The 12,078-nt window shown below is 39.0% G+C and overlaps 1 protein-coding gene across 2 annotated transcripts in view; it reads right to left on the minus strand.

Annotated features, from left to right (window-relative positions):
- Nucleotides 1-4,345: 4,345 nt before the first annotated feature.
- The window catches only part of LOC106980912 (KRAB domain-containing protein 5-like), a 223,954-nt gene continuing 216,221 nt past the window's right edge, over nt 4,346-12,078 (minus strand). Inside the window, exons 7-8 of one of the 2 annotated variants that reach the window (XM_053210702.1) lie at nt 8,629-8,713; nt 4,346-5,331 (exon numbers count right to left, since the gene is read on the minus strand). In XM_053210702.1, the coding sequence (XP_053066677.1) occupies nt 5,284-5,331; nt 8,629-8,713 (133 nt within the window). In that variant the 3' untranslated portion in view covers nt 4,346-5,283. The remainder of the gene's footprint in view (nt 5,332-8,628; nt 8,714-12,078) is intronic. The other variant, XM_053210703.1, reaches the window with a different exon arrangement.

Genomic DNA, 12,078 nt, shown 5'->3' on the forward strand with positions numbered 1-12,078 from the left:
GTACATGGGATAGCTACCTTTCTCCTACATTCAAGGAGTGAATGTCTTCTATGTAGTAAATAGACATAGAATGTATAAAAACTTTAGTCACATATAGGGTAGTCTAAAAAGTGTGAACAAAGTGAATTAAATGCAGGGTTACCTTATGGGAAGATGCACATTTCAGAAAGAACTCAAATAAATCCACTATATTGACACGGTGATCCATAAAAAACCCATCATTGCAAATGTACACAAACAACTGCCCAGAAATATCAGAAATCTTACTGTGAGATATTATGGTACTCTGCCTGAAACAAAAAATAACTTGCTTGATGGCTTAAAAGAGCAGATAATAATGAAAATTAAATAATATGTGAGTGAAAATAATTGCAAGGTATAATAGTACAATGTTCAAAAAGTGAATACTCTGGGAAAGATGTATTAGCCTGTACAAGTTGGTTTCAATCAACTATTGGCTGCTTTTGCAGTAAATTACCAAGATTTCATTGCAACAGTATTTTCCCACACACATCAAAATCTTGAAGTATTAGCCTTTCCAACTTGTCATTTACCCTTCTTTTTTTTTTCCGCAACCCTCTAAACAGAGCAATCGGTTTTTGAAAATCAAGTAGCCATTTCGAGGAGTCATAAGATACAGATGTTCAGAAACATTATACAAACTACAATTCAGGCATCTGCACAAACACCACCAACACTTATGGAAAAAGGTGTTTCTTTTCAGTGTGGTCAGTACATGAGTTAAAAAACCATACTATTATTGTCCTCCAAAACCAAAACGGGAGCAAACTTTATTGCCTTCTGCCAAACAAAACTAAATGCCAAACATTAACTGAAAACCCTGCACAAACTGACCCCTTTGTTTAATACTGACCTTTGCCATGTCTTATTATAGTCCTTGCACTCAAGACTATTTTGTCTGAAGCATAGCTACCCCATTTCTTTTGGTTTCTGATTGTATGCAATATCGTTTTGAATATCTGCCCTTTCAGGCTGAGTGTGTTCTGAGAGCTGATGTGAGTCTCATGAAGGCAGCATAGCACTGAATCTTGGATTCCTTTCCATTCAGCCAATGTCTATCTTTTGATTGGGGAATTTAATCCCTTTATATTTAAACGAAGTATTGATACAGGCAAGGAGTTTCTGTTGTCATTCTTTTCATGGTATTCTTGCTACTTTAGAATTCTTCCCCCCATCCTTATCCATTTTCTCTTTACCTTTGTGATCTGATGAGTCTCAAGAATAGTAAACCCTGATTCTTTCCTCTTTATCTTTTGGGTATCAATTACCAGTTTTGCTCAGTGGTTACCATGAGGATTCAGAAGACATGACAGTCTATTTTATGTACAGCTTAATTTTGCCTACTGAACTTATTCCAGGCCTGAGTTGACTCTTCATAAATGTGAATGTAGAATCCTAGCCATTTTAGGAAGGTTTTGGTATACTGTTTCTGATATCTGTGAACATTTCTTCCTTTCAATCATATCAGTAGATATTCTGTACTTGTAGCTATTGCTATCATGAAGCTGCTTCACGTTTTTGAGTGGACTGACCCTCTTTTTCCTTAAAGACTAATTAGTACAACATGTTATTTGTAATACACACTTTTAGTTGAAATAAATGGACAATGGTGTCCTGAACACCTCTTTCATGATAATTACAACAAGGTTAGAGGCACAGAAAGTATCTCCATATAGATTTTATTCAACTCTTCTCCTTCACCTTCCATGGAAAATTACATATGTATGAGTCCCACCTAAGAAAGAAGGGAACTCATATCACTGATGTAGCAACACTCAGCCACATACATTAAAACACCCACTAGGAGTAAATGAATTTTCTGAAGTGATTTGAGAATAAGAAGTATATTAATGTTTACTAGTCACAAATCTTAAATAAGGTTAATGTAAAAATACTGAGATTATACCTATGCAAAACTCCATCCCTTTTATCATTTAAAGCATAATAGCATATACATTATCTAAATGTTTAACTTTGTATTAGTCCTTCTAATAAGTATTTTGATGTAATGTCTGAACACACTGACTTATTGCTTTCTGCTGTGAATCCTGTGACACGTGTTGACATGTTATGTTCAGTTAAATATATTTTTAAATACTTCTTTCAACTTACTTTCCTTTTGGTACTCTCTGCTGTTTTCCAAAAGGCATATTTATGAACAAGGGCTTTGCTCATGCATTAGGTTTGTATGGTTTCAACTCAACATGCATTTGGAGATATTGAATAAACATTGAATTCCAGATGAAAGCTTTGTCATTCTCTTTACATTTTAGAGATTTCCTCTGATATGGGAACTATGATGTTGAATAAGCTAGGACTTCCACCTAGGGGTTTGCCACATTCATCACATTTGCAATGTTCCTCCTATGTATGAACAATGTGATGGTGAGTAAGGCTTGAGCCATGTGAAATGTTTCACCACATTCTCTACAATTATAAAGTTTCTTTCAAGTATGAAGTTGGTGGTGTGGAATGAGGCTTAAGCACTATTAAAGGGCTTCCCAGATTCTTTCTATGTGTAAAATCATCTCTATAACACATTCTCTAACAAGAAATCAGGGATCAGCATTGGTTTAACTCTTGCCACATAGTTTACTTGTGTATCGTTAATCTTCAATGTGGATTCTGTGATGTGGAGTAGCATTGAGCAGTCCTTAAAAGTTCTCTCACAGTCTTGGGGCTCCTGGGTAGCTCAGTCGGTGAAGCATCCAACTTCACCTCAGGTCATGATATCGCGACTTGTGGGTTCGAACACTGCCTCAGGCTCCGAGCTATCTGTGCCGACAGCTCGAAGCCTGGAACCTACTTTTGATACTGCGTGTCTCTCTCTCTGCTCCCTCCTACTCATTCTAAGAAAACATTTTTAAAAATAAAAAGAAGTTCTCTCACAGTCTTAAACTCTGTCTTAAACATTTGCTCCAAGATGATTTGTGTGATATTGAATAAAGGGTGATTGGTGATTAAAACCTTTTGCACATTCGTTGCATTGGTAAGGATCTCTCAAGTATGAATTTTGTCATGTCAAGTAAGTTTTGAGTGTTTGGTAAGGGCCTTGCCACATGCCTTATATGGTAAGCTTTCTCTCCAGTATGAATTCTGTGATGGTCAATAAGGGTGACTGCAACCTAAAGGTCTTGCCACATTCTTGACATTGGTAAGGTTTCCCTCCAGTATGGATTCTGTGATGCAGAATAAGGCTAGAACCAGAAACAAGGTTTTGCTGCATTTGTTACATTGGTAAGATTTCTGTCTGGTATGAATTCTGTGATGTTGAGTAAGGATTGAGTATTCACTCAAGGTCTTGCCACATTCTTGACATTTGTATGGTTTCTCTCTGGCATGAATTCTCTCATGTCAAGTAAACTGTGAATACACCTTAAAGGCCTAGCCACATTTGACATTTGTAAGGTTTTTCTCCAGTATGAGTTCTGTGATGTTTACTAAGGTGTGAGTTTTGGATAAAGGACTTGCCACATTCTTGACATTGGTAAGGTTTCTCCCCAGTATGGATTCTGTGATGCCGAGTCAGGGTTGAGTATTCACTAAAGGCCTTGCCACAGTCTTGACATTTGTGAGGTTTCTCTCCGGTATGAATTCTGTGATGTTGAGTGAGTAGTGAGGAACGGGTAAAGGCTTTTCCACATTCTTGACATTGGTAAGGTTTCTGTCCAGTATGCATTCTATGATGTTGAATAAGGGATGATTGCTGGCTAAAGGCCTTGCCACACTCTTGACATTTGTGAGGTTTCTCTCCAGTATGCATTCTGTGATGCTGTCTAAGGCACGATTGCTGGCTAAAGACCTTGCCACATTCTTGACATTGGTAAGGCTTCTCTCCAGTATGCACTCTATGATGCTTACTCAGGGATGACTGCCGGCTAAAGGCCTTGCCACATTCTTGACATCTGTAAGGTTTCTCTCCAGTATGCATTCTGTGATGCTGAGTAAGGGATGATTGCTGGCTAAAGGCCTTGCCACATTCTTGACATTGGTAAGGTTTCTCTCCAGTATGAATTCTGTGATGTTGATTAAGGTATGAGTGCCATTTAAAGGACTTACCACATTCTTGACATTTGTGAGGTTTCTCTCCAGTATGCGTTTTGTGATGTTGACTAAGGGATGATTGCTGGCTAAAGACCTTGCCACATTCTTGACATTTGTGAGGTTTCTCTCCAGTGTGGATTCTGTGATGCTGAGTAAGGGATGATTGCTGGTTAAAGGCCTTGCCACATTCTTGACATTTGTAAGGTTTCTGTGCAGTATGGATTTGACTGTGTGCGTGAAGTGATGACCCACCCTTAATGGTTTGACCACCTTGTTCACATTTGTCAATTTTCTTTGCAGTATGTGTTTGCTGATGTTGAGATAGTGTTGAGTGCCTGTCAAAGGTTTTGCCACATTCCTTGCAAATGTACCTTTTCTCTCCAGTACCACTTGTCTTACAGGTATTTAGACTTAATGATTGACTAAACATGTTTCCAGATTCGTTACCTGTGTATGGGTTCTCCCCCACACGAATCCTTTGATGATCAGCAATACTGGAGGACTGCTTCAGAGCTTTCCCACATTCATCATATTTAGAAGTAATTTCTCCCCTCTGTGTACCCTTACTATTGGTACATTTGGAGTTTGGGTAAAAAACTTCCTCATCTTTATTAGGTTCAAAATGGTTTTCTTGCAGAGGAGTCCTCAGACATTTGATAATATGGGATCCCTGGTTAGACTGTGTCTCAGATTCACTGTATTGAGCCAGTGTATCTCCATTGAAAATGTACTGGTAATGTTGTAGGGTCACCTCCTCTGTGAAGCACCTCCCAAATTGAGATGTCCTAGGCCTTTCATCTTCATTTTTGAATCTCTGAGTTTTAGAACTATTTGACTGAAAGGTCAATCCAATCCCACTTTCACAATGGTTCAAAGCATTGTTTTCAGTGTGGACGAGGTAACTTTCCAAATGTTCCAAATTTTCGTTGCACAAATATGTATGTTTGCATGTTTGATTGGGATTTCTGCTTACAGATGCACACTGCTTTGCACAAATAGTGGATGTAAAAAGGGTGGTTTTCCAAGATGTTTTATGTCCTTCACTGCTTGTGGCCGTGAAGTTCTTGTTATGGGCAGTCCTCTCAATTGGACCACGTCCTTCATGAAACTTCTGATGCACTTCATTCTTTCTACTACTGTCCCAGTTTATCATTAAGTGTAAATTCTCAAAGGCATGATGTTTCCCTGTACCCAGTGACACATTTTGTGAAGAGGTTTCTATGCATGGTTTTGGCAGGAGGTTCTGGGTGCCATGTGAAGATATAGCTGAAAGATAGCAAATAACAAAAAAAGGAACATCATTCCAATTACTACTCTCACATGAATGTACTGACAACTTCTAATATACAACCTTCAAATCAGTCAGAGAATGTCAGGAAGATGGTTGAGAAGGATTCATCGGGACTTCATTCTTCCTTGACACAGAAATTTACACACAACGTGCTGAAGACATAGCCTAATAGATCATTCTGTAGTTGTTCAATGGTGTAGCACAAATCACATTCCTATGCCACAAAGAATCAGGAAAGTACTTTATGAGCCAAAATTTAGAAGGACATTTAATTTAAAACTCAAACAGAAATGATGAAAATACGATATAGAAAAAGTAGGAATAAAACAACAGGACCAGTTTGTTTTTACAAATAACCCAAAAATTTTACAGACCTATACCACCATCAACTAAGGATGAAAAATTGAAGTTCACCTAAAATCAGAAGTGAAGAAGTAAAACAAGACACAGTACATGTGATATCATAGAAATAAAAGTAATTATAATTGGGAAAAAGGATAATAACATGCTAACAAATATGTATCCAAAAAATAAAAAAATAAAAGTACCTATTTCAAAAAAGGTATAACCTACCTGACATCATCATGGATTAAAGAACATGATGAAAGGGAAACCTGAGTGGCTTAATTAGTTGAGTGTCCAACTCTTGATTTCGACTCAGGTCATGATCTTAGGGTCCTGTGATGGACCCCCATATCAGGCTCTGCCCTAAGCAAGAAGCCTGCTTAAGATTTTCTCTCTCTCTCTCTCTCTCTCTCTCTCTCCCTCTGCCTGCTCCCCCACTCACTGACTCTCTCACACTCAAAAAAAAGAAAAAAAGAATAAAGTCAACAGATCTACAACTACTAAGTAGATTAAAACTGTAATAAATAAACTCCCAACAAGGAAGTCCTGTGCCACATGAATTCACAAGATCATTCATAGACACACATGACAACGTACTAGAAATCTCCCCAAACATTTCCAGGGAGGGAAGAGAAGGGAGATTATGAAACCACTTGATCATATGAGCATTAACAGGTTATCAAAGCCAAAGGAAGATGCGACAAGTATACAAGAATATGAATTACTATCTGTGGGGAATATTCATAAAAGTCCACCATAAAAATAAGCAAATAGGGGAGCCTAGGTGCCTAAGTCAGTTAAGCACCCAACTCTTGACTTCAGCTCATGTCATGATCTCAGTTGGGAGAACAGGCCCCATGTCCAGCTCATTGCAGACTGTGAAACCTGCTTGGGATCCTCTTTCCTCCTCACTCTCTGCCCCTCCCATTCTCCTCTTCCTCCTTCTCCCTCTCAAAACAAATAAACAAAAACCAAACTGAATCAAAAGCACATTTTACCATTTTACAACACAATCAACTGGGAATTCTTCCTGAAATTCAAGGGTGTTTCACCATATGGCAAACTATTGAGTTGGGACTGCACATTACAGACTAAAGATCACAAAGAGAGGATAATCTCAATTGATACAGGACAGGAAGTGAGCATATTGGACACCATTTCACGATTAAAGATACTCAATAAAGGAGAAATCAAAGGAAACTTAACCAAATAAAGATCAGGTATGTGTGAAAAGCTGAAATCTAACATAATCAATGAGGAGACCAAAAGCTCCTCCTATAGGATCAGAAACAAGGTAATGAAGTCACTCTCCCACTTTCATTCCACACAGTACTGGGACTCTTCACAACAATTAGGCAAGAAAAAATACATAAAAGGAGACCAAATTGAGGGCGCTTGGTTGGCTCAGTCGGTTAATTGTCTGACACTTGGTTTTCAAGTGGCTCCTGATCAGACACTTTGTGAGTCTGAGCCCCTTTGACTCCTCTGCATTCAAAGACTATCCTTGAACATGTCTTGGAGGGCTTTTCCAGTGGTCACAAACTCCTTTAGTTTCTGTTTGACTAGAAATCGCTTTTCTCCCCTTTAGTCTGGATGATAGTCTTCCTGGATACAGTATTCCTAGCTGCATATTTTCCCCATTCAGCATTTTGAATCTACCTTGTCCCCCCATCAGGCTTGCCAAGTTTCTGTTGAGAAATCTTGAACTGGCATGGTAGGTGAAATACTTCTTCCACGTTGCTGCTTTTAAGATTTTGTCATTCTCGTCATCGTTTGCAAACTTGATTCCAAGATGTCTTGGTGCTGGCCTCCTTTTGGTGATTTCAGTGGAGTTCTGTGCCTCCTGAGTCTGCAGGTCTGTTTCCTTCAAGTGATTAGGGATGCCTTCGATATTATTCCCTGAAATAACTTCTCTAACCCCCTTTCTCGTCTTCTTCTGTGACCCCTGTAATATAAATGTTTTCACTTTTGATGGAGCCCCTGATTTCCTAAGTCTATTACATGTTGCCTAAGTCTCCTCTCTCTGTCTGTCTGTCTCACTCTCTCCACCTTAAGCTTCACTATTTTCCATTATTTTGTTTTCAAGGTCACTAATTTGCTGCTCTAATTCCCCCAACCTGCTGTTCATTGAATCAATGTGTTTCTCATCTCATTTATTGCATTCTGCATCTCTCATCCTTTGTTGAGCCTCTTGTCTCTGTGTTAAGAGCCTCACTGCTGTTGTCTTTTCACAAGCCCAGTGAGTATCCATAATCTAGTTCCTTCAGTTTACTATTGAGAATGTTACTGACAAAGGTTTCACTTAGAACTCTGGCTGTGGCCATAACTTGTTCTTTCATTATGGATAAAATCTTCCATCTTGGCATTTTGTCTAAGTCTCTGGCACCCTCTGTATGTTAAAACATCCAGTTAGGTCTCCTGCTCTATCGTTCTGGCCAGTGGTCTGCCGAGGCTCTCCTTTCCAGGGTTTGGACCCTGTCCTCAGTGGATTGAATTTTAACTAGTTATGCTGTGGGCTGCTTGTGAGATGAGACCTGACATCACCTCTACCAGAACTGAGGCCCTACAGAACTGTGTGGTCACATGAGGTGTGGGAAACAGCTTAAGCAAGTCTCTTGGGGAAGGGACAGCCTTGCTGGGATTGAGTCAGGCTTGACTGAGATGGGCAGTCCCACCAGAGGATAGGGGCTTGGGGCTTGTTGTAAGCAAGGCAGACAGCCAGTGTCCCCGCTGTGCCCTTTCTCTCAGGGTGCTCTGTGTTCCTGCTGAGGAGGATGGGAAGGAAATAGAACCAGCCAGCTCATTTGTTCTCATCATGCACCTCATTGAAGGGCCCCCTAGGATATCAAATAATCTCACTCATGTGTGCCCCAAATGCTCTTCACATTGCTGTTTCCATGCTGTCTACCCTCAAGTTGTGGGCCTACCTTCTGTTCAGGAGCAGTGCAGTGCCCTGTAGGATCTTTCTCAGCCAAGCTTGCTGATCTTGAAAACTCGAGGCTTGAAGCCACACTGCTTGCAAGAACACACAAAATGAAGGTCTTCTCATTTTCCAAGACAATCACACTAGGGAAATGTTCTCCTTTGGGCTCCACTCTCCTACCTTACTCCACAACCACAGCTCCTGCTTTCAGCAGCACTATAATCTGTTGCTCCCCCAACCAAATCTCTATACTTCCTACAATCTTCGATGTGCCTCTTCTCTCTCATTAGCTGAGTAGTTCCTCTGTCAGTCTTAAGGTTGCTTTTTGGGATACTCAGGATGGCTTGGTGGTTATCTAGATGTGTGTGTGGGATGTGATGAGGGTAGGGTACTCCTAGTCTGTCACGATACGATCTTCTTTTTCTCTGAAGAATCCCTATTTTTTTTTATTTTTAATTATTTTATTGGAGAGAGTTTGTGCAACTAGGGAGAGGGGCACAAGGAGGCAGAGACTCTCAAGCAAGCTCCATGCGGTGTGAAGTCTGAGGCAGGGCTTGATCCCATGACCTTGGGATCATGACCTGAGCCAAATCAACAGTCAGAAACTCCACCAATGGAGTCACCCAGGTGCCCCTGAAGATTCCTCATTTTGAAAAACTTATTCAAACTCACACAAATTTTATAAAATTGGAGGTTACAAACCCAACACACAAAAATTCATTCTTTATACACAACAAAGAACAATTCCCCCCAAAATACAATTACAGTTATATTATTTTCACAAAGAATAAACTTCTTAAGACTTATAATAATGCTAGAGGTCAAAACTAGTGAAATGAAAACTATAAAATATTGTGAAGAATAGAAAGAAGTGAAAACACATCCATGTTCTTACATTGGAATACTTAAAATTACCCAACTGTCAGTACACTCTAAGTGATCTACTGATCTTGCGACCTCCATCAAATTCCCAATGACATTTTTGGCAGAAAGATCACAACCAAATGGAACATTCACATGGGTATTGCAGGATAATATATACCCACAATAATCTTGAAACAGAGTACTCTGGTGGCACCACACTTCCTGATTTACAACATACTATAAAATCACTTATCAAAATAATGTACTACAGAAGAAAACAGAGACACAGAATAAGGAAAAAGTGATGGTGACCTACACGTGCACTTCAATGTCAATGTGTATGAAAACAAACAGAGCATCTTCTTAAAACTCACATTCTGATTTGGATTTTTAGGTGGGGCCTGAGTTTCTACATTTCTCACAAGCCTAAAACTCATGCCAACATCCTCACTTCAAGAACCACACTTCTATATTCCAAGAAGAAAAAAAAAAAAAAAAAGAAATCACGGAGGACTTTGAACTTGAAGAATAATGAGGAAATTACTACTCCTCATATCATGAACAGAAACAACCATTCTCCTTGAACACTTACTACACAGTACAAACCATTCTAACAGTTTTGCATAAATTCACCCACCAATCCCAGTAACTTATGAGAACAATAGTATTGTTTTTCATCTTTCAAAAGAATATGTGGCAAAATTGCAGTAATAGTATAGTATGTGTCTTTATCCAGATTATCTGACTTAATTCGCCTAAGAGAAACACACCAACCATTATACAGAGATCATCCTTTAAGAAGGTTCACAGAAAGTTTCAACATGACAATGGTAACACATATATGATAAAACCACAAAACTGAGTAACATAAAGCGAAAAGTGAGGATACCACATAAAATACGAATATTACTAATTGAATACAAAAGAATAAAAGTGATAGAATAAAATGTTTACTCTCCTTAAAACTAAGAAATGTTTTCAATGAGTAAAGCTTATACATCTACTGGGGGAGAAGGGTTTTGTGACTTGCTAACACCACAAACATACACACTCACAAATAGAAATGGGTATTGTTTTTGAGTCTTTTATAGCATTGAAAGTCTAGGTCTCAATTATCTTTTGTGCTGGATTACATTTTACAATTTGAAGGCATTTGAACACATATGATGCATATTTTCTTTTTCTGGAGCAACAGAAAAGAGGTAAGGAAGAGTATCTATGGGTCACACAGGCAGAATACAATGGAAATTTACAGGACTGAGCCCTGATTCACAATCTCTACTTCAAACAGCAATTCCTACAGCACACATAAAAGAAATCCTTCATTTTCCAAATCAGACAACAAACAAAGTGAAATGAAAGAGGAAGCTTCCAGAATAAATGAGATGATTATGTACATCTTCCTGTAAAGATACTTAATGATAACAGAGAAAATATATCCACCTTCTAGTGGAGGGATCCAGCATAGAGCACACAGGAAATAAGGAACCTGTAATGGGTCACATTGGGATCAAGTGCCTAACATTCCTCAAAGGACACATATGACAGCTGTGAAATAAACGTCCAGAACAAATATGTAATCAGTGTCTACATGCCAACATGAAAATATCCATTTTATTCAAATATCAAGCCAATAAAGCATGGCAAACAATTCAAATGATCATCTTAGAGAGACTCCTGGAGGAAGAAGAGGGAACACGTAACTAAATGATATCAGGAAAACTCTGCAGGACCAACAGGTCAACCCAAATGATCTACCTCATACCTCATGAGGCACACGCCATGTCAGAATTTTGATCTAATGAATCAGAAATGAATCTCATGAAGAAATTGAAAAAACGTTTCAGAAAGTGAAAACGTTTATGACAAAGACAAAGGAATTTGCTATTATACAAGAAAAAAAGTTGAAAATGATGAAGTTACTAAGAAATAATGTAACCATTGAGACTTCATTACAGGCTGTGAGTTCTAAGTTCTCAATGTTCTAGTTCCCCTGTGGCATTAATGTTGGTAGGAATATTAGAATACACATGGACAAATTATTTCACCATTGAGGAATGGAAGACATAAATTGGAAATTTCTTATCGTTCATAAGAAAAATGAACTTCTGAAGTGAAACAGAGGATGAGATTTTCTCATTTTAGAAAGTGCTTTTTTTACCTGATGAAAGTACTCAATCTCAGTGTTGTACGATGAAGATGAAAGCCTCAGTGGGGCGCCTGGCTGGCTCAGTTGGTTGCGCATCCGACTTCAGCTCAGGTCATGATCTCATGATCTGTGAGTTTGAACCCCACATCAGGCTCTGTGGTGACAGCTCAGAGCCTGGAGCCTGCTTCTGATTCTGTGCCCCTCTCTCTCTGCCCCTCCCCCACAATGGCTCTGCCTCCCTCTCTCGCTCGCTCAAAAATAAACTAACATAAAAATTTAAGAAAAGAATTAAAGCCCCAGTAGCATTGGAAAGCATAAACCAGAAATCACGTGATCCCTGTCCCCAGTGTTCCTGCGATTTGGGCACCAAACACAGTATGTCCACCACTACCCTGACACCCGTCTCACAGGAGGCAAAACAGAAATTGGCAATGGCTTAGG

This window comes from Acinonyx jubatus, chromosome E2 (assembly GCF_027475565.1).
Source record: "Acinonyx jubatus isolate Ajub_Pintada_27869175 chromosome E2, VMU_Ajub_asm_v1.0, whole genome shotgun sequence".
Classification (NCBI taxonomy): domain Eukaryota; kingdom Metazoa; phylum Chordata; class Mammalia; order Carnivora; family Felidae; genus Acinonyx; species Acinonyx jubatus.